Genomic DNA, 22,910 nt, shown 5'->3' with positions numbered 1-22,910 from the left:
TGCCCATGTGTGCAGGTGAGCAGGTGCTTGAACAGGTACATTCTCCACTCAATAGTGTTCTCATTCAATTGCTTTGCAGGTTTTGAAAGTATCAGGTGCTTCTCTCCCAACACAAAGTAATGTCCAAGTGAATACAACAGAAGAGTGATTCCTACTGCTTGCTCTTAAAAAGGGGGAAATAAAAAGTTTAGGACAGAGATGGTTCAAAAATAAAAATCATCCCACAAATATACAAATTAAAAACAATTGTGCAGACAGTAAAATGCATGGCTTTTTTCTTTCTTCCCTGCCCCAACTTTGTAAACACAGATGCTTCTCTGGGCATTCAAATCTGGAAACAACACTTAAATACAAACTGTATGGGTCTCCTTGCTATGTTTTTATTTGAGGCATTGCCACATGCAATTTGTTACTCCCAGTATTCTTGGTCTTAAGCACTTTGAGCGTTCTGACATGCATGCACAATTCCTGCACTGGCACTGTCCGCCTCATTTCCACATGAGGATGATTCTGACCATGTGCAATGAGGATGCACACGGGGTATCACTCCTCTATCAATGAAAGGCATGCGGAAGAGCATGGAAACGGAGAAGCTCCATGTTTACATATAGACACTCCTGCACCTCAAGTAGCACCTGGAGTGGGCAATTGACTGTGATGCAGTGGCTTCAAGGTATCCCTGATACTCCTTACATAAAAGTAACCCCTCACTGTCTTCTACTGGCAAGGTAATGTTTTTACATCATGCACAATAGAGAGAGATCCAATCCCTGTGAACATGAATAAATGCTTCCCTTCATAGGAAATAATGGAAAGCCCCTGCAAAACAAAGGCCCATTATGTGGAAGCAAATCCCCTCCACTCAGGGTCAACTCACTTACTTTGGCAGGTGGAGCCATGCAGATGGCTCTGGAGAAGCCATCACCACTGTGTTACATGACTCATTGGCCTGGTTTTCAAGCCACAGGAGGCCACTGTGCGGCCACAAGAGCTGAAGCCTTATGGGGCTTTGGGATGGGAGCAGAGTGCATGCACAACTTAAGGAGCTGTGCAGAAGCACTGGTGGAAGCAAGCCTGGTAATTCTGACCTGGGCAAAATGAAGAGGAAGGGAAGAGTTCTTGAGAAATCCCTTTCCCTCTAGCAAAGGCTTATGGATGGCCAAGGAGCCAAACCCATGATGGTCCATGAGCCAGCAAATGGGGCTTTGTGGAACTGCAGATTCCCCTTTTAAGCTACAGACAACTGATATTCCCTGCATTCAGATGAAACTTTGCTGCTTCATAGTCCAATATGGGGCTCTGGATAGCAAAGTATGTGACAAACCCCTTCAAAGTACTTTCAATATTGGTTGTTCAGAAGAACCTCAAAATAAAACATTAAATTTTGAGACCAATAAGTTTGCACAAGAGGTGTGTTGCAAACACATGATTTTTAGTGTGCATACAAACACCTAGGAACCACATTAAAGTTTGACTACACATCTAATTCCAATAATAATAGTAAAAAAAACTTGACCCCTTCCCCAAACAGTTGACACAGAGATCACCACAGGACAGAAGTATGACCGATGCCATTGGGGGAAACTGACAATATGCACTTAATGTCAGGTACTAGCAATGCACAGTGAAAAAGCTCCAAGTCTTCAATCTGGAGACAAGAATGTGATAGCCAAGGGCCAACACTGGATTTCTTGAGTTTCCCCACTTGCTCTGCTGATTCAAAGATATCTCGCTGGTGGTGGAGACTCATCCACAGCTTGGAAACACTCCATGTGGAAGAAATGAACAAGCTAATTTTTTTAACATGTCCAGGTTGGCACCAAACTCCCCACCATTCGCAAGTGGATGCACAGGTCCAAACTATACTGTGAAAGGCACACATTTGGTTTCCTTTTATGACAACCAGGATGGTGGAATAATGAACCACGTTGCACTCAAAATTATGAAAGTCTTCACCAAAACAGAAAGAGAATGCCATTAGTTCCAGCTGCCTTTTTCTTTGATATTTGCTGAACAAGCCAATTCCTTCAAACACCCTCAAAGACGGCAGACTGGCTGGTCATAGCAAAGGTCAGATCAACAGTCCCTTGTATATTAGATAGAATAAAAAGGGAATAAAATCATTGTATTTCCCCCCTTCCTTCCGTATGTACACAGTATAAAAGTATAAATAATGGAATTTAAAGACTCTAATTCTTTTTCTCCAAATAATTCGAGGGCACCCAGCCTTTAAAAGGTTTTCCTCCATCCATGATCTGACAGTACCACCAACCATTTGGGTTCCTTTCCAGGACCTCCATGCAGACACCTTCCTGAAATCCAGCAGTTTCTTCGTCCCCCTCATAATCTGCAATGGAGATGTAGATATCCTTAAGGTTATTGTGAATGAACTGGGATTTTTCAATGGGCTTGGGCCTGACTGTGGACACTGGGATTCCATTGCGCTCAGAAGGTACGTAGGAACTTGTCTCAGACCCCTCAGAACCCAGCCGATCAGTGTGCTTTATCTTAGAATCACTAGTCTGAGGTTGGGCAGCATTGAAAGAAGAGTTGCGGCGTACTGCCCTCAGGTGGTCTGTGGCAGTAAGAGACTCATTCCTACGCAGGGAACAAGGCAAGTTATTATCCTTGGGTGGTGGGGAGACAAACACTGACTGTGGCCTCACTGCTAGTTGCCTGACCCCATTCCGCAATTTGACAGACCCAGATGTTTTAGAAAAGCCACCAGGTGGTTTACTGGGAATGGGAGGTGTTGCTCTCTTGCTCTGGTTGATGGTGTTGAGTGCTTGGACCTTCTTCTCTATCTTCTCCAAGCTGTTGGATTTGTTTTCATTCCTTCTGTTCTTGGTCACTGAGATGTTAGCCTCATTCAAACTGGTTTCCCGTTGTTGGTTATCAGACAGTACCAGATAGTGAGAAGGAGCCCAGCCTTCTGTGTCTCCATATCTCAAATACCACCACCCACTTGTTTGCTTTTCCAGAACTTCCACTGTTATCCCTGCTGGGAAGCTGATCTCAGAATCTTGAACTTTCTGGTAAGAATCAGTAGTTACATAGATACATTTTGAGGAGTTGTTTTCATTCTCTGCCTTGTTTGGCTGGCTGGAGTAGAATATGGCATGGGAATGAGTGGGAATGAGATCTGCAGAGCTTCTTCTGAATGACTCTTCTGGGTTTCCAGAAGCTGTCCGAGGTGGACTTTCAGACTCTTCACTTCTTGAACCTTTAAGCCCGCCTCTCAGCTGTCCAGTTGGTCTCAGCTGGTGACGTAAAGTGCTGATGTCCATCCTTTCTTGGCTTTGGGAGTCTGCTTTGTTCAGGAAAGGTTTTGGTCTCACCATTGGTTTTGCCCTGCTAGACACTGCCTCCCCAGTATCCCTCTTTAGGCCAGTTTTGGGCATGCTACTTAAACCAACGTCTGAAGCGGACCTTGGCTTTGTCTCCTCATTCCGGGGGTAGTGCGGCTTCCCAAGGTTTGGCTGAATGCTCTTGTCGCTTTGGGGCTTCAGGAGGGAAGACTTGGGAGAAACAGAACACGGAGAATTTCTTTGGATCAGAGACAGTGATGAACTTCTTTGAGAATCAGAGTCCCCACTAGATTCTTTGCTTGACAGAGCATCTTCGATGTATGGCCTGAAGCCTTCATTTTCATAGATGGTCTCCTCTTCATGTGCTACATCTTCAGATGACTCTCCAACTCGGAATTTTGCCCTTTGGAGGGATGACACAGGGGAAGGCTTGAGTAGATGGAACATGCCTCTCTCCAAGCTGCCATCTTCCCCTTGGCTCAGCTCAGACTCAGAGTCAGCCCCAAAGGCAGGCACATCATACTCTGGCTCCTCATACTTTTGCTTTTCCTGGGCATCTCCTGAAGATATGGTTCCAGCAACTGTTCCTTCTTCAGAGTCTTTTGATTTATTGGGAGGTGCTGGGGGAGGAACTTTGGGTCTGGTCAAAGTACTTGTTCGCCTGTTTAAATTTGGCTTCTTCCTTTTGTCAATGTATGATGCTGGAGCCCAGCCTTCCTTTTCACCAATCTGCACATACCACCAGCCACCAGAATTCTTGTCAATAACCTAGAGAGGGATTAACATAGAGATTAGTTTGGGAGGAAAAGGACAAAACTATAGCACATTATTTTTTATCTATGCTACCGTCTCATTTCTGCCTAAGGTTTAGCAGCTACGCATCACTCATTAGCTTGTTTCCCTTTCTAGGCTTACCTCCGCCTTTTGTCCCCCATGAAAGCTGATCCCATCAGAGATACAAGACTGGAACTCTGCAATGGTGTAGTATTCAACTTCCACTGATGGTGGCTCAGGAGGTTTAGGCAGCTGGAAGCCCTGCAGTGAGAAAAAGGGATAAGGAGAGTAGTTAAAAGTGGCAATAGGGTGCAGAGGGAAATAGGAAAAATTAAGGTTTTGTTTTAAGAAAGCTGCTTGCATTTTAAGCAAGGAAGTGAGATGAATAAATGTCAGCCCAGATATTAAAAGCTCATAAGCTTTTATCAGGGGGTAGCTAGGATGTGGCCCTCCAGATATTGCTGGACTACAATTTCCATCAGAACCACTGACATGGCCGATCACCAAGGATAATGGGAACTGTAGTCCAGCTATCCCTTAAACCTGGTGGCCAATCAAGGGGAATGGGTGTTACCAGTCCAGTGACGCAACTCTCAGTCAGTTTAAACTTCCTCAATTCAAATACATTAGTGAGATTTCCACTTCCTACGGAATGGGAAGAAGACGAAAACCCTTGAAGCAGGAAGACCCGCTGTGCTGCCATCTCCATTCCCTGTTTTTAAATGACTGGATAATGTGGATGGATGCACAGGAGCTTAAAACTCACAAGCCTTGAACAACTGAAAAATATTAAGTGGAAATTGCTTCATAGTAGAAATCCTACAGGAGAGGTGGCTAGGTTTTGGGGTGTTTTTTTTTACATTAAGGACAACACTGAGGGTTCACCTCAGTAATAGTTATAATCACTCAAGCAAGATTATAAGACCTGAGGGAGGTAGAACGCAGAGAAAACATTCAAATACACACAATAAAAGAATCTCTATTCAACCCAACCTTTTAACTATTGCTTAAACCATTTTGACAGTGTATATTTCTTCTCCCACCTTTTTTGTGAAGGGGAAAAAGGGCAGATGAGAGAAACAGGATGAAGAGCCTTTCTTCATCGGACAGTTTATATTTGTCTAGATTAAATGCTTTACAAAATGGCATGCCACTGGAATGAGCAAATCCAGGCCTGCATTTGATAGAGGTGGGTGTGGCAGGAAAATAGGTATTTTAAGGACAAACTTGGTCTAGTACATTAAAGAAGTGGAAGCTTGCACGTACATATGCACACTATAACCTATGTATGGTACAACTCAAAATGAAGAGACAGGAGTATGTGGGGGGATGGAATAAAACTCAGTTCTGTAATACAGCTGTAGTTCATGGATCACTAATAGCTCCAAACAATTTTTGACAAGTTGTTTTGACAAGGCTACATCCACAACATATATTTAAGGTACTCAGATATCACTTTTTAAAAGCCACTTCTCCCCCCCCCCCCCAAGAATCTTGGGAGCTGAAGTTTTTAAGGGTGCTGAGAGTTTTTGGAGATCCCCTCAAAGAGCTACAATTCTGAGAGTGGTTTAACAATCTATCATTCTACCCAGAAACTCTGGAAACTGTAGTTCTGTGAAGGGAATAGGGGCCTCCTAATAACTCTCAGTACCCGTATAAAACTACACTTCCCATGATTTTTTGGGAGAAGCAATGACCATTTAGAATGGTATCATAGTGCTTTAAATGTTTGGCGTGGATGTGGCCAAAGACAATGTAAAAGTAGTATGTGCACAACTGGGAAAACAAAAGAGGGTAACTCTTCCCACTTTCTTTCTTCCTGTTCCACTGGGACCTGAGTGCAACAGATTAAGAGGTGTTGCATTTGTGCAAAGTTAAATATTTGCAAGCGCCATTGGAAGTATAATAGAAATTGGCACTCACCAAACTAGATTCTCTTCTTGGGGGAGGTCTGGTTCTTAGATTTGGAGAACCTAAGGAGAGAAGAAATATTCCATATTTAAACAGAACAGACACATGCACATCCAAGCTTCAATGTTCTGCCAGCAATTAAAATAAAAATTAACGTGTCCAAGAAAAATAAAATAATTTATTTGTTACAATAATTTAATAACATTTTTTAAGACACAAAGCCTTCCTGGGCACCTTATGTTTTTAAACAAAATACAAATAACATACTTATGGAAACCAACAGAGCAGCAAAGTCAGCATAAAAACAGGACTGACAACTCTCCAAGACTCCCACAAGCTCCAGATGTTTTAGATTACAACTTGTGCTGGCTGGGGCTGATGGGAGTTGGGGTCCAAAACAACTGGAGGGCACCAGGTTGGCAAAGGCTTGTCTACAAGCTCTAAGGGGTCTAGACAAATGATAAGGTCTTCACCTGCCCCCACCCCAAAAGGGTTATTATGTGCTGAAGCCAGAACTGATCTGCTTTATCTGAGACATGGGAGAAGAATAATTAAAACACCTGATTATTTTAATCTTGCCAAATTATGTTGGATGGAACTGATGGTGGGGGCAAGGTGCAAATAAGTCAAAATAAAACCAGTGGGTTTTTGGAGTTAAGCCAACATAGTATGGGAATTTTGTCTTGTTTTTTATGATGCCCAGAAAGATGGCATGGCTATTCACAACAATGGAGCTCCTTTCATGTGATCTTTGCATGCAGAGAGGGGGACAAAATCACCATATGGTCCCTGTCTCCATTCTGCACACCTTCAAGTAAGAACTGTATGGAGCCTATGAAAACAGAGCTGTAAATACAGATGACTCTCTCCATGGCTTTTGGAACCCTGACAGGATTATACTTCTGTGGGCTCTGTTCTGACCTTCAAGTGACTGCACTGAAGCAGAGCTTGCTGCCATGATTCCATGCCCCCTCTTTATGTCTGTTCAATCACTCTAGATGTGAACAACTGAAAAACCCTTGTGCTAATATAGAAATCTAGACTTTTAGGAGCAGTTCACCAGAAGGGGGCGTCAGATGTCTTCCCAAAAGATGAGTCTATGCAGGAATCATGTCACATTCAGGATCATAGCAACCAATCACAGACTGGTGGTTGTCAGACTTTTTGCAGACAAACATCAGCCAAGGGGCCAAGCCAGGTGTAGCCTGCACTCCATATTAATATTCCACTCTGCCCTGCAAGACTTGCTGTCATATGCATTCATCTATCTATCCTCCCTCCTCCTTTGTATATTTCTTGTGCCAACTCCATTTTCACAAACCTCTCGTTTCAATCATAGTTTTTAATGGCTTAATTGGTATAATCATATAACTTTAAATTCACCCATTTTCTAGATTTAAGAATGAGCTGGGGTCCCCATATGTTGTTGGATTTCCATCATTCCTGACCATTTGGCAAGATGACTGTGGATGATGGGAGTTGGAGTCCAACAACTTTTGAGGGCCCAAGGTAAAAGCACCACCCATCACCCTTGATCACTGGGCCATGCTGGCTGGGGCTGATGGGAGATGTAGTCCCCTAAACATCTGAAGAACCGGGCTGAGGAAGCTGCTCTCAACTAGTATTTTCCTTAATCCATCAGACATTGTTGACCCTTCCAACCTGCCCCAGCAGTAAATAAGCAGCTAGGAGTCTACTATGGCCTTACTTATTTGAGCTCTTTGTGGTGCAATCCGTGCTATGGCTGGAGAACCCTGTGCCAATTTTGAAATCTGTTTGTCTTGAGTCATCATGGCATTGCCATTAGAATCATTGCATAAGATGGGCAAGCTTATTTCCTTCTTGGTGATGTGGGATTCTGCTGTTTCAATTTCTGACTGGGTTTCCTTGTCACTAGAGGATTTCTTATTCAACAGGTTGCTGATCTCCATGATGTTTCCTATAATTTCCACTGGCCCCGTCAAGTTCTTTTTCCTTGATGGAAGGTCATCTTTTGCTTTTTTCAGGTACGAGGCTGGGGCCCAGCCCTCTTTGCCTAAATACCTAGAAATAGAAAACGCAAATATATTCAGTTTTCTGTGCCTCAAAATCTGACATGTTGTTGCAGGATGATGTACAGGAACAGGATTAGAATCCCCATGCACACCTTAAAATACATGCAGAAAAAACCTACTAATGGAAAGTGACTATAACCACACAGTTGCCGGTCAGTGCTGCAATACTGAAATGAAGCAGAGATTATAAGCCTGTGGTCCTCTAGCTACGGTTAAACTCCAAATCCCATCAGCCCTAGCTGCAAAGCAACTGGTAAGTGTGCTCCAAGAATCCTACTTTGGAAATACAAAACCCAATAGTCCCTGGATCCTGGATGCTTCCAGGCAGTCCTTAATTTGCAAAGAGGTCATTGAGATATCACTAAATGGGTAGTTAGAGAAGGGATTTTTAGACTTGGGGATATTACCTGGAAATGGAAAAATGGGGGGTGGGTTGGCACTTTTATGCCAACAATTTCATGTGGACATTTAAAGGCGGGGAGCGTGCAAGGGGAACACTGATGCCCATCTGGAAGCACCCCCCGCATTGGGAGAGCTAACCCAATAATAAAGTTTACTTTGAATCAGGGCTCACAAGGACTTAAAACCAGATGGAGTTACAAATGCCATGGGCTTAGTGGCAGAAATATAACCTACTCCTCTGCAATATTCTTCCTTCCCCTTTTGCTTTTCTAGCAGCTTTAGTTAAAGAGTACTCACAATTCCAGGTCTCTCAAACACAGAAGACACCCAAAAGATGTCTTTCTCAAAAGACATGGGAGAAAAAGTCTTGAGGCTGTTACTGGCATGCAGTCCAGGTTTGGCCACTTCCATTCTGGATAACTGAGCATGGGAGCAGCATGGGAAAGCCACTTCCACCACACTCTACAACTGTCATGGGCAGTCCCCTTGCAGCCCTCCAATGGCAGCAGTGAGCAATGGGATCACTTCACTGCCGGTGAGCAAAGCTTTCAGGACTAGGGGCTGAGAGAAAATAGAACTTGTGGAAGTGAGAAACTGCCTACAGGAAGAAAAAAGGCTTAACATGAGATTCTTTTCTTCAAATGCCTCATACTTTTACTTGCTCAACAACTCTGAGAGGAGGACAGCAATGTGATTGGTTAGTCAAATGAGTGCACTCTTAATTCTCTCCCCTCCCTTTGGGAGTCTGAAAGAGCACAGCAGGGGAGAAAAACAAAGCCTTTGATTAACACAGTGACTATTAATACAAGATTCATTGACCACTCTCCCCCCACCCTTGTCATCAAGTTAGGCACACCCCATGGCTGAGGCTCCTCCCCTGAGCCTCACTGGATCACAGCCATGTAGAGCCAATGCAGCAGCTCAGATTTAATTCTGAAGCTCTGCAGGCATCTTCCCACATCAGCTTTAAAGGAAGAAAAATGTGATTTGCAGAAAGATAAGCAAATCAGAGTAGTGGCCTTGAGGCCAAACAGTTTAAAATAAGGTTACCAGATTTTTTTTCAATGAATCCGGGGACACTTTTCAACTTCAATGGATTTTGTATGGGGACTGATTTGTAAATCCGGGGACTGTCCCCGGGAAACGGGGACGTCTGGTAACCTTAGTTTAAAACAGCATTGCAATAGGGGCAGATGATTGGGGGCCAGGCACAAAAGATCCAGCTACCCCCAAACAATCCTGCTCCTAGGAGCTTTACATATGTGTAATCACAACGTAGAAGCCTAGCTCAGCACAAAAAATAGAAAAGTGCTTGGAGTTAGTTGCATCTAAGGACAAACTCCACGATTAACTCTCATATGCCTATGCAAGGAGGCACAGGAGTTCTGAGCAAGATAAAAAGGACACTGGCTTTGTCAAAATTGGGTAGCAGCAAATTCATAGGGTATAAGTTTATCAGTGCTGCGAGCCATAATGTCTATACTGTGTCTGCACAGTTGGATGCAGTATGCTTCTGAACGCCAGTTGCTGCAAACTGCAGGAGGGAAGAATGCTACTGCGCTTAGGTCCTGCTTGTGGGCTTCCCATGGGCACCTAGTTGGCCACTGTGAGAACAGCATGCTGGACTATAAGGGCCACTGGCCTGATCCAGGAGGGTTATTCTTATGTGCTTATACTCTTACGTTCAGATTGCATAGATGTACTAGTTCCCTTGCATGGCACAACCCTAAGACTGACCCAGGAACTTGTTCCACTCTATGTGATCAAAGAATTGCAGCAAAATTGAAAGCCAAACAAGATCTTGTAGCAAGTATCAAGGTTCATCCACCGAAGCAGTTTCTTGCTCTTTCTCCCTGTAACAGTAATAGTTATAACCCCCACTTTTAAATAGGGTGCAGTCATTTCATTAAGCCAGAGGTGCCAGCTTTCAAGGGCAATGGGGGGACGGGACATCAGGAGAAGCCAGGGGCAGAGTTGAATACAGCAGCAGCGCAGCTTCAATGGCAGGCCACTCCTCCTCCTGCCACCACTAGCTGGGTGGGTGTGTATGTGCTTCAGACCTCTTTCCCTTGCACAGCAACAGCAGGAGAAGCAGACGCCCCCTGATTCTCGTCCCCCATGAGTTGGCGTCCACCATGAGTTGCATTCTCATCCCCCATGAGTTGCATTAAGCACATTATCTGGCAGGCTATTTGCTTGCACAGTTTCCCATAGTTGTGGAAGACAACAGTTCAATTAAGAGTTTAGGGTTAGAACAGTAACCACTTGTGAACCTTCTCAACATTCATAATACTGTAAAGGAAAATGGAGCAGAGGAGGGAGGACAACACTCAGATGCACTGGAGAGTGGAATGCAACAAGAAGGTGGTAATATATAGAAGCGGCTACACTGCAATTCCAAAAAAGTTTTTTAAATGCTGAATGAAAAGTTAGCATCCAAACTGTAACAACACTGGGGGGCGGGAGAAAAGGGGCGGGGAGAGGCCTCCATTTGTCTGAGCGTTTTCTTCCCTGTTAACATCTGCTTTCCAGCTCCAGAATACTGGAATTACTCCAGAGGGAAGGAAACCAGGAAGGGAAAAGCAGGGGAGGGGGGAGTAAGAATCAGTACAGAACCATGTATTTTGGAAACTATTATTTAAGGAGGCGAACGTTAAAGACTTTAACGTGGATTACCTAATTATTAGTGCTTATCTTATTCTTGTGACACATACGTCATTACGATTATGCATTCTTGCAAGCATTTTTGTGTGTGGCAAAAGTTCTGTTAACTGTAATAGTCCCACTTTGGTTTGTTGAGCATTTATTCTGATTTGCTTGCAGCGTTGTTTATAAACCTTTCCATTAATCATTCGGTCACCCTACACTTTTCAGTGCATTTCCCCATCACCTTCATTATTAGGGCCCCCTGAGAGTCAGAGGGCCCAAGTATGTGCACCAACATGCACCTACATCCTATGGATTTAGATGGGGGCATTTTTCAAGTGGACTGCATCTACTGTTCTGATGCTGCTGTTACAAGCATGACATTCTTAACCACAGTTCAGAACCAGCCTAAGCACTATATCTTGTCTTTCATTCATTCTTGCCTTCAACTCGATTCATAAGAGAGGAGGAAGAGAAAGCAAATTAGGAAATCCCTGTTTCATATGCAAGGACTCTTGTTATTGTGGACCAAAACCACACTCTTCCGTGGAAGGCTGCCATGCCTTAGGTAGATATATTGGCAATGAAGTCTGCAGCTTCTGGTCAGCTATCCACTGTCTAGGAAAATCAGGTCTGTTAACCATAGCATTGTAGTGGATCCCATCTAAACACGCACAACGGAGATCGTCTTGCCGTGCACAGTAGGGGTGCTCCCCAAGCTTCCTCTGCTACATAAGGATGAATACTTCCTAGGCTTTTTAAAGGCCTTCTAGTTTGGCTTCAGCCTAGACTGAATCTCCGTGAGCATGCATCAGCAAAGATAGCTTTTCTCTGCATGTGCAGAATGAGAAGAGTCTCTGGCATGCAAGGTGCCTTCATCCAACTACAAAATAATCCCAAACAGTCAACACCAGGAGGCAGGGAAGCTGAGCCAGGGGCAGGGGCTCTAGCCTGCTTTCATTTATGCCTTCCCCATTTGCACAAAATGTAAACACTGCTAAAAATTAGAGGCTTTGGTCTCCCTCTTCAATGAAAATACTGAAGACTGCAAGAGATTCTAGGCCCCTGCAGACCTAAAGATAAAAGGAAGGCTGGCAGTGACCAGAAAAAATATTTTAAAAACAAAAAGGGAGTTCAGCAATAACATCAGGGGGAGTTTGTGATATTGTTCCTCCTTCTGCAAAGAACTGTGCACTCTGCTCCTGAACCCTTGGCTTTGGATTAAAGTCCCATGGATGATTTAAAAAGGGAAGAATGCAGAGCTGACAATGGGCCAGCTATTCCCTGCTCATCACGTTGGAAATCTTCTCCCCTTCTATCGGCTTTCATTTGTTATTGATGGGAGAGTTAATCAGGAAGATGCAACAGCGAACATGTTTATAGAACACATAGAACTCTGTGTGGTTCCATTATTCATAGCTCCAGTGCCTTAAAGATGGCCAGACTACAAAGCAAATGACAACCTATGAAAAATATATGTTCCACATGCAAAAGGAAGTGAGCAATAAGGGGTAGGTTCATAGTATCCCAGGGTGGGGTGGGATCACCAGAGTTACCCAAAAGAACTCCTTATAATGTGTCAGGATCCACAGGTTTGTACCCTCCTTTTGACACTTGTTTATAAAGCCACACAAGGAGCAGAATTCCACACCTTCTTTAGGAAACCTGTACCTTTGTCCAACCATTCTTTCAATTACTACAATCCTTTGCCCTCTTACATGAAAGGGAGCCCCATTAAATTCATTAGGATTTGCTTCCAATATTTATCTGACTGCAGCAGTTAAACTTGAATGGCTTTATACACATTGCATCTTTCATCCCTCTCCTATCACCAAGCAACAGGAGTCTATTATGCTGAGCACTGCAAAGACATACTGCTTACGTGGCATTTAATGTTTCTGGACCTGCGCCAGGTTTTCTTTTAAAAAAAAAGAAAATCCAGTTTATGCTTGAAATTAGCTGTTTAAGGGCACCAGAAGAGAAAATTAGACTGCTCCCTGCCCCCCGCGGTTAAAGGGATACCTGCTTTACAGGCCAAAGTGTAGCACCACAGAGACCTAACACACCACTGCTTCCTCATGACTCCCCTAAAGCATTTCTTCTAAAATAGTCTATCAGCTATTTTTGCAAATAAACAAACACAAAAGCAAAACAAGGTCATTCATTGACCAACACATATTAACAAGTATTTGAGCTGTTGCTGTCATATAACTTGTGTTGCAGTGACGCACACACACAACGGTAACAACTTTCCAAAGTTATCAAACATCACACCTGCCGACATTAATCCCATGCAACTTGTCCCACAGTGCTCAGTAGGTCTTACTCAAAGGAAAATGTCCATAGGATTGCAAACTGGGAGACCCTAGCTGCTCACCTCAATCATTAATGAAGAGAACAACCACCCACAAGAGAAGATTTGGATTTTTTTCCAACTTGAAGGACACACATATCCCCCAGAAGCCTTTTTCCTCCCCGCACCCGTTTCTATATATTGTACTTCATTATTTTAACTACATATTCAATATAATTTTAAGTAGCTTTGTACAACTTGACCAGCATTTTTGTTTTCAATATGCTGAGGTCCTTTCTTAGATTGTGAGATGCTGTGTTCACTAGGCTAGTAAGCAAAAGGCCTGCCAACACCAGAATGATTTAATTAAACCTTTACCTTATGTACCACCATCCTTCCAGGTTCTTCTGAATGACCTCCACAGTGACTCCTTTGTCAAACCCGATTTCATCCTTCCCCTGGCTGGTGTATGACTGGATTGTGACATATTTCTCTTCTAGCAAAGAAAGAGAGGGCAACATCAGTTAAGATCAAAACTGGCCCCAGCTGTTGCTCTTTCCTGATTGCTATTCAAAATGATTTTGCAGCAATTAAAATGTGGCAGCATTGCAGAGGTGGAGTCTTGCTTGTGAGGCCCTGTACCTATTAGCTAAGCATGCCTGTATCAGCTCCTCGCCACCGCCCTGCGCCGTCAATGCCAACAAATGAGACAGGGTCCCTGAGGAGGGGTCTCCCCCATCTCCTACATATGGTATTGACAAAAATCAAGCTCTCTGCCAGAGTAGCAAAGCATCACTGGAGGAACTTGCTCCAGCTGGCTCCATTTAGCACACACATGGTTATGTTAAACATTGCATTACTGGAATCTGAATGCTGAAGCTGGAGTGGGACCAATACTACTCCAGCTCGAAGGAATGGACTGACCTATCATCTTCACACTCCTAGAAATAATACAAGTTTGCACCACCAAGCTGCCAGTATTTGTTTTTTTCATGATTAGATCATATTGTACCTCCCCTAACTCCACTCCAAACCTCAGTGCTCCCAAGAGAAAGGCAAGTGTCACTTTCTAAGTATCTTCTTAAAAAATCAACATCGTTACCGTATTTTTCCCTCTATTACACGGAGATTTTTTCTCCTAAAAAGTAAGGGAAAATGTCTGTGCGTGTTATTGAGCGAATGTGTGGTCCCTGGAGCTGACAAGCGCGAGTGAAGGCATAAATCAGGCAAATATCAAATCGTCCGGAGAAGGGAGGAAAGGAGGAAGTTGCTGCTTTCCTGCATTCTGCCTCAGGGTCTTACTGCCCACCCGCTTCTGTTTCCTTACTGTGTTTGCTCAAACGGAACAAAGAGCAGAGAAAACCCCTCCCCTCCAGGCAATTCCTTTCCGTGCGTCTGGGACTCGAAGGCAACATGCAGGTTGGGGGGGGGGGGAGAGAGAGAGAGCTGGCTGGCTTGTGGGGGGGGGGACTTTTGCCTTCCTTTCCTCCCTCCGGTAAAACCCCTCTCCTGCATTCTTAGCCAGCTGCTTCTCTGCACACCCCTCTCCTTGTCGCTTCTATGTTTTTCCTTCCCTCCCTACTTAAAACGTGGTTCCAATCACGGATCCACATGGATCCTCAGGATCTTTGCATTGAGTCACCCCAAATTCACCATCAGATCACATAGCAATGATCTGATGCAAAAACAGGGCTGCAATGGTGCAAAAACATGGTTACAAAGCACGGATCCACATGGATCCTCAGGATCTTTGCATTGGGTCACCCCAAATTCACCATCAGATCACATAGCATGTCCATGGCTACAGCCTGCACCAAAAAAACCACGCACCCACTGTTGCCTGGGGCTGCAATGGTACAAAAACGTGGTTACAAAGCATGGATCCACATGGATCCTCAGGATCTTTGTATTGGGTCACCCCAAATTCACCATCAGATCACATAGCATGTCCATGGCTACAGCCTGCACCAAAAAAATCACGCACCCACTGTTGCCTGGGGCTGCAATGGTGCAAAAACGTGGTTACAAAGCACAGATCCACATGGATCCTCAGGATCTTTGCATTGGGTCACCCCAAATTCACCATCAGATCACATAGCATGTCCATGGCTACAGCCTGCACCAAAAAAATCACGCACCCACTGTTGCCTGGGGCTGCAATGGTGCAAAAACGTGGTTACAAAGCACAGATCCACATGGATCCTCAGGATCTTTGCATTGGGCTACCCCAAACTCACCGTCAAATCACATGTCTGTGGCCGCAGCATGAAGCACAAAAATGATACATCCACTGTTTCATTCAGAATTTTTTTTTCTTGTTTTCCTCCTCTAAAAACTATGTGCGTGTTATGGTCAGGTGCGTGTTATCGAGCGAAAAATACGGTAATTCAGTGCTAGAAGTCCCGTTTTATCCACCCACCACAGGTTATTAAGTCTTTGCAAAGCCATGGAATCACAAAGCATTTTAGCTAACTGTGCACTTGCTATGAACTTTACCCAACTCTACACTAGGTCACAGTTGGGGGCACTCCAGATGTGATTAGAGTCCCAACTCTCATCAGCCCCAGCTAGCACTCACTGATGGGAGTTGTAGTCAACAGCATCTGCAGGGCCACAAGCTCCCCAACTCAAGCCACAACCACCTCCTTCCAAAACAAGAGTCAGGAGAAGAAAATGCCTCCAAAGTACCTAGAGACTCTCATCTGCATATTAGGATGCTAGCTAATTACATAAGCAAAGTTTCAAATTGACATTTCAGTGAATTTGGAAGACCTCTTGGGATCATGTAAAAGACTCACCAATCAATGACTTTTCCACACTAAAGTCAACTCCTCCTCTAATTTTATAGTTGGTGTAACATTCACACTACTCTCCTGTCCAGTACCAGTTTCATAATCTTTCATTTATTTTCCAGACTGAGACATAGCAGGGTGGTGTGTTTTTTAATCTGAACGGCAGCCCCAGACAGCTATCCTGTGAGCAGCATACAGAATCCAGAGACTAAAGAGAGGGGGAATGATCACAAAATGATGCACTATTTCTTTATGTGTGTTTGGGGAGGTGATAGGGAGTCTTGTTGCTATTCTCCACAATGCAGGAACTCTCTTGTGCTTGAGGATTACAGTAGGGAAATATTCTGTTTCAAAAAAAGTAAGTAAATGTTTAAATTGTTCACAGAATGGAAGAGATGGGGTTGCATTGCTTATCACTGGGTAGTTGCTTGTGCCATTCTGTTAAAGTCTCCCTACCCAACCCCACATGGGAGTCTGGATACCCATATCCTGCTATTTGATGTTCAGGAGCAAGGGGAGTTTATCCAAAGCAATATATTGACTGCAGTATATTAGTCCAGGATTCTCATCACAGACATACCACTTTAACCAAGATAGTGGTGAAAATGCTTCTCATGCAAATGCAATGATTTTATTGGCAGATAAGATAGCCATTTATGCTGTCAGCCTAACTATACACTTGGAATTGCAGAAACAGAGGGGAGGGGAGAAAGGATCCTAGATGTAGGCAGAGTTTCAGATCCCCAGGAAGTCAATACAGATAGAAGGGGTGGAGACAACAGCAAAAGGTAAGAGCAGTACTTTTAAACAGAAAGAAAAAGGCTCCCTGCTATCTGGTGCAGACTGATCCCACTTTATCAGTTAATTGAAGGCTGGTGTCCAGAATATAATGTAAGATAAGGTTGTTTGCCAGAATTCCCAAGATCCCAGGGCAGTTCACACATTATGGTAACTATCTGGGTTGGAGTTCAGTTGCATCAACAGTAGTCTGTGTGAAAACACACTGACACGTGTATAATTGATTTCCAATCGTACAACTGAATGGCTGAAATTCCTCCCTAACTTGCACAGCAGTAGGTCTGAATTATAGTGTGGCATCATCAGTTCAACTTAAGGACTGGATGTAGCTTGAGGAGTTCTAAAAATCTTATTGGCCAGCTATGAAGTTTTACACACACATTTAAGAAGGCAGGCAGAGGAGATAACAGCAATTCAACAGGGCCATTTTTGCTCCCTGCTCTGGATGCTGATGACATTCAATCTGAATATGCTGTTATCAGCATTAGCTTGTGGCTCAACTGGCACTGAGAAAACTTGAAAGCCTCTGCAGAGAGAGCCATACTTCATTTTTTGTTTTCTGGAGATGTTGGCAAGGGACACGACTGCAACACACACCAACAAAACCACAGCCTTGTTTCATTAGGATTACAGTACTGCTTTTGGACTCTTTATCACACTTAGGACATGCTGAGCCATCAAAAACAAAAAGCAAACAAACTACATCACACAATAGGAGAAATTGCATTCCTTTGTGGGGAGACGCAGTCATCACCAAGAACTCAGACTTTTAAGGGATAGCTGAACCACAGAGCTGAACTGGTGTAGTTATGCCCTCTTTTGTGCTAACGGCAGGGGGATAGAAACTGTCTAAGATCATTGTCACACCCCAATTAAACTATATTTCCTAAGATTCTTCAGTGCAGTGGGGAGAAAGCTTTTTAACCACAAGGGCAATAGGTGGCAGAGGAAAGGACCAGACCTTGAGGTGGGCAGAACCAGCTTTGCCTTTACTCAGGGCTTTTTTCCAGCCAGAACTCAGATGGGTCCCATTGCCATTCTAAGAACAAGGGAGGTGTTTGTGGCAAGTTCAAGCACCTTTTTCTAGGAAAACAGCACTGCCTTTACTCCATCTCACTCTTAAACACAAACACACACCTCTCTTGAACCCTGTCCCCTTGATCACCTTGAAACTACAGGAAAGGTGAATGGCTGATCAGCAGCAAAAGTGGATGGGGCCCTCTGGGGCCCAGAGAGTGTCTAGGTGCCCACCCACATGTATTTTAGAGGAAGCCATGACAGTTAAAAGTGTTTTATTGGTTGAAAGTGTAAATATGCCATTAGAAAAGGTCTATATTTTAAGCCCATATATGTTATAGTAGTACAGTGGCTGTGGATGAAACTGATCTGTGCAGGTACTTTGCCCTATCATTTCCTGCACTGTTATGGCAGCTGCACCATGGAATGGTGCCTGCCAAATCCATGTGCAAGCAGCTACCACCATACTATGGTATGGGCCTAACTTTGAATTGCTGGGAAAACAGTATGCAGCCATATCTTTCTGTTTGTTAACTCAGTTTCAGAATCATGCAACAATTCCTTATCTTTCTACAGGTCTTCAACTGCTCAGAGCCCACCTAAGGGGACTCGTTAACAGCCATATTATTTTAAGGCTTTGGAGGTGAAAATATTAAACTGCTAGGCAAAGGATTTCAATGAGATTTACACTTGACTTTAGATAATGCAATAAGCACAGGCTAGCAAGTGACTTCAGAAACCTCAGCTACACCCCCTCATAGCTAAAACATGCTGAAAAAGTATCCCACTGTGACTATCATAATGAGACAATAAACTAACATCTAAACCCACATATTTATGATTTAAGAGTCATAAAGGGGGTGACATCACTACGCAATCAAAGCTCTGCTTTGTGCATCTTGCACATTAAAGCTTCTTTCTTTCTTCTTTCTTTAAAAGGCTCCTGCTGCAACAGTTCCAAGAAATAGCACCTCTGCTTTTATTGAGGCAAATGAGAGTGTAAGTACAGTGGTGCCTCGCAAGACGAAATTAATTCGTTCCGCAACTTTTTTCTTCTTGCAAGTTTTTCGTCTTGTGAAGCACGGTTTCCCATAGGAATGCATTGAAAATCAATCAATGCGTTCCTATGGAGACCGTCCGGGGACAGAGGGGAAGCGCCGCGCGCCTTCCCCTCTGTCCCCGGACCTGTTTTAAAGCAAGGGAAGGGGCAGCGGGGAGAATTGCTTCTCCCCGTTGCCGCCCCTTGGTTCAAAAGGGGTCCGGGGACAGAGGGGAAGGCGCGCGCGCCTTCCCCTCTGTCCCCGGAGATTGCGGGGCTGGCAACGGGGAGAAGTGATCTTCTCCCCGCCGCCCCTTGCTTCAAAAGAGGTCCGGGGACAGCGGGGAAGACGCGCTGCGCTTCCCCGCTATCCCCGGAGCTTGCGGGGCAAGCTTCGTTTTGCGAAGCAAGCCCATAGGGAAATGCGTCTTGCGAAGCGGCTAAGAAAACGAAAAACTCCTTCGTCTAGCGAGTTTTTCGTCTTCCGAGGCGTTCGTCTTGCGGGGTACCACTGTATTGCATAAAATGAATGAAAACTTTGGAAACACCACCAATGAAGAAGCAGTAGAAGTATTAATGCCTTGTGCTTCCTGTCCCTGGAATGTATGAAACACAATCCGTGCATCTCTTTCACCCAGGAAATGCTCAAGTTATGATGTTTAATTCTATGCAATGAACACACCCAGCTGACAAATGTCAAAGGGGGACTGCTGCGTTTACAGGTTCTGCAAAAGATTCAGACATTTCTAATAAGGCTCAGTTTTGAAGCCAAATTTGCAAACGTCAAGCAGCTGAAGCTTTGCCCATTACAGACTCTACTTTCCAAAGGGTTGCTATTATTTTTTGTTGGGGTTTTTTGGGGGTGTAAAGCCATCCAAAGTTGAACATGGGTCTTTCTGAAATATTTTATTTGTTCATTTAAGATGAGAAAAGTAAGGCAGAAGAAGAACGAAGGAGAAAAAGAGTGTTGTCAGATTAAACCCCTACAGATATTAGAGCCCTGGTTATAGATTTGTTTTGCTGTGCTATTTTTAAGCCTTCTGTGCTGCAACAGGAAGCTATCATTAAAGTTTCCCTTTGCAGAGTGCTTTCGCAGCAAAATATTATAGCATTTCCCAAATTACACTCATTTGGTTTCCTTACAGTGGTGGAAAAAGGGAGACCACAAACACACACACACACAAATGCACACACACACAGTTTATAAATTAAGCTGGCACTCCTTTGAGCATGGGTCTGCTTGTAACCCCAAAAGCAATTTGCGACAGTCTTCAGCTGAGGCTAACCGTAGAAAAAATTACAATATCAAATGTATGCAAGTCGGCATTTATGGGAAACAGCAATGAAATGTTATCATTCAGAAGAATGACTAGTGTTGTATCCAGCTGACCAAGGAGGGTTTAAAAGGGGTCCAAGTAACATAGTATACAATTCAGTTTTCAGAAAAACCTAAAGTGGACAATATGTGGTCTCTTAAGTTTTGTGAGCCATTTCTTGTTTGATATTTTGGTGTGAAGGCAAAAGAGATCACTTCTTTCAAATGAAATAAGTTAGTGGACTATCACAATCAATATTCTCTCCCATGTGATGTTTCTTGCCCCTGTTTTTAAACATTGCATACTATATTTCTAGGTTAATCATCTTTTTTAGAAGAAGCTGTGGAAAATAAAGCTATTTCAAGACAGTGCACAAACCAGTGCAAGCGAGGTCAGTTTCCTCACTTCAATTAATGTTAAAGTCCAACCATCCTTTGTGTTAGAAAGATCTCTGGTTGTTAGAAGACACAAACACGCACAACTATGCCACCTACGGATTACTTACTCTGACACACTACTGCTGTATAATACCATTGAAACCTACGAGATTACTACTCCCTCCAGACAGTGTTCCAGGGATTGTGCCAAAGTTAGCCAAGTTCAATTTTTCTCTTTCTTAAATCTGCATGTCTGAGACGTTGTGCACTCACAAAACAGCTGCCATGTGGCTTCTGTAAGTTGCCACATTCTGCTTCAACACAACTTCTTTTGCAGGGATCAAGCAATTTCTCATTGAACAGGATTAACAACTTTTGAGCCTTCCAGAAACATGGAGGAAGATCTTTCAATTTGTGGTTGCTTGATACAAATGTCTTGGTGGTGGTTTTCTCAATGCAAGAGAAGCAATTAAAAACAGCCCTTTCTTGACGGATGTTTTACCAGCAAAGGTAACTCTTTGAGAAAAACGGCTTGCATGGTAATCAGCTAAGTTTTACTGAGAGTAGACCCATTGAAATTAATTGGCAAAACTTAGGCACGTTCATTTATTTCAATGGTTCTACTCTTGAGTAAAACTTGGTTGAAACTCCTTGTGTTTCCACATATCTGAACTGAATGGCAAATGAAAATAGTTATCTACAAGCTCAAGGGATGGATGTTTTCTGCTTTTTTTCCTTTTCTCATTTTTTTTTCAATTTTAAAAACTGCACAAGCATTCATATGCAGTTTTGTACACATTTCTTCTAACACATATTTTTGTGTGCAGTTTTATTTGATATCCACATATGAAAAATGAGAGGACAGTTGTGTTCCCGCTTTGCGTACTTACTTGTGAAGTGTGGATTGGAATTGCCTTAGAAAGGAAGCAAATGACTCTCTCCCCTCTTCCCTGATCTGATCCATGATCTGATTATGGATGAGGAGGCTGATCTGGCATGTATCACTGAAACTTGAGGGGGTGAACAGGGTGGAATCAATCTCACCCAGTTGTGCCCACCTGGGTACTCAGTGCAGCTTCAGGCCAGATTTGAGGATTGGGGAGGGGGAGTTGCTGTGGTCTATAGAGATTCTCTCTCTCCAGGCTCTCTGCCCAGTTGGGGGGCAGGAATCTAGAGTGTGTGTTCCTGGCACTGGGCAATTGGGACAGATTAGGGATTCTGCAGGTTTACCGCCCACCTTGCTGCCCAGCAGTCTCCCTGGCTGAGCTGACAGAGCTGGTCTCGGAGGTGGCTCCCCACCTGTGGAATGCTCTCCCCAGGGAAGTTTGCCTGCCGCCTTCATTATACACCTTTACGTGCCAGGCAGAAACATTCCTTTTTAACCAGGCCTTTGGTTGATTTGATTGACATCCTATGTCCTTTTAAAATGTGTTTTTTTTGGGGGGGGAGAGAGGTTATTGGGCTGCTCTTATTTTGATTATATATTTTGTGGTTTTATATTTTGTTTTGGAAACTGCCCTGAGGCCTCTGGGTATAGGGCGGTATATACCGTATTTTTCACTCTATAACACGCACCTGACTATAACACGCACGTAGTTTTTAGAGGAGGAAAATCCGTAGGCATGCCACCCGTAGGCATTCCCTCCATAACATGCACAGACATTTCCCCTTACTTTCTAGGAGGAAAAAAGTGAGTGTTATGGTGCAAAAAATACGGTAAATTCTAATACGGTGGTACCTCGGTTTAAGAACTTAATTCGTTCTGGAGGTTCATTCTTAACCTGAAACTGTTCTTAACCTGAGGTACCACTTTAGCTAGTGGGGCCTGCTGCCGCCGCCACTGCGCAATTTCTGTTCTTAACCCAAGGTACTATTTCTGGGTTAGCGGAGTCTGTAACCTAAAGCGCCTGTAACCCGAGGTACCACTATAATTATAATATCTGTATAAGATACACCTTTCAGTTTCTTGAGACTGAGGTGAGATGCAAGTAGAACTGTCACACAATTTCCAGTCACCTTCTGTGACACAGGAAGGGCCACAGCTCAGTGACAGGGCATCAGCATTGCATGCAGAAGATCCCAGGTTCAATCCCTGAAATCCCTAGTAAGGCTAGGATAGAACCCTGCCTGAAATCCTGGAAAGCTTCTGCCAGTCAGTGTAGACTACACTGAGGTACATGGTC

General features: G+C 43.8%; 1 protein-coding gene across 15 annotated transcripts in view; it reads right to left on the bottom strand.

Moving 5' to 3' along the window:
• Positions 1 to 1,411: 1,411 nt before the first annotated feature.
• Positions 1,412 to 22,910, bottom strand: part of SH3PXD2A (SH3 and PX domains 2A) — a 249,449-nt gene continuing 227,950 nt past the window's right edge. For all 15 annotated transcript variants that reach the window (XM_053389297.1, XM_053389300.1, XM_053389302.1 and 12 more), the window contains 5 exons: positions 13,767 to 13,884; positions 7,702 to 8,036; positions 6,006 to 6,055; positions 4,224 to 4,343; positions 1,412 to 4,076 (listed from right to left, as the gene is read on the bottom strand). In XM_053389297.1, coding sequence (XP_053245272.1) covers positions 2,190 to 4,076; positions 4,224 to 4,343; positions 6,006 to 6,055; positions 7,702 to 8,036; positions 13,767 to 13,884 — 2,510 coding nt within the window. In that variant the 3' untranslated portion in view covers positions 1,412 to 2,189. The remainder of the gene's footprint in view (positions 4,077 to 4,223; positions 4,344 to 6,005; positions 6,056 to 7,701; positions 8,037 to 13,766; positions 13,885 to 22,910) is intronic.

This window comes from Podarcis raffonei, chromosome 5 (assembly GCF_027172205.1).
Source record: "Podarcis raffonei isolate rPodRaf1 chromosome 5, rPodRaf1.pri, whole genome shotgun sequence".
In the NCBI taxonomy this organism is placed as follows: Eukaryota; Metazoa; Chordata; class Lepidosauria; order Squamata; family Lacertidae; genus Podarcis; species Podarcis raffonei.
Note: the sequence above shows the minus strand (reverse complement) of the source record. Positions and strands in the feature narration are given on the sequence as shown.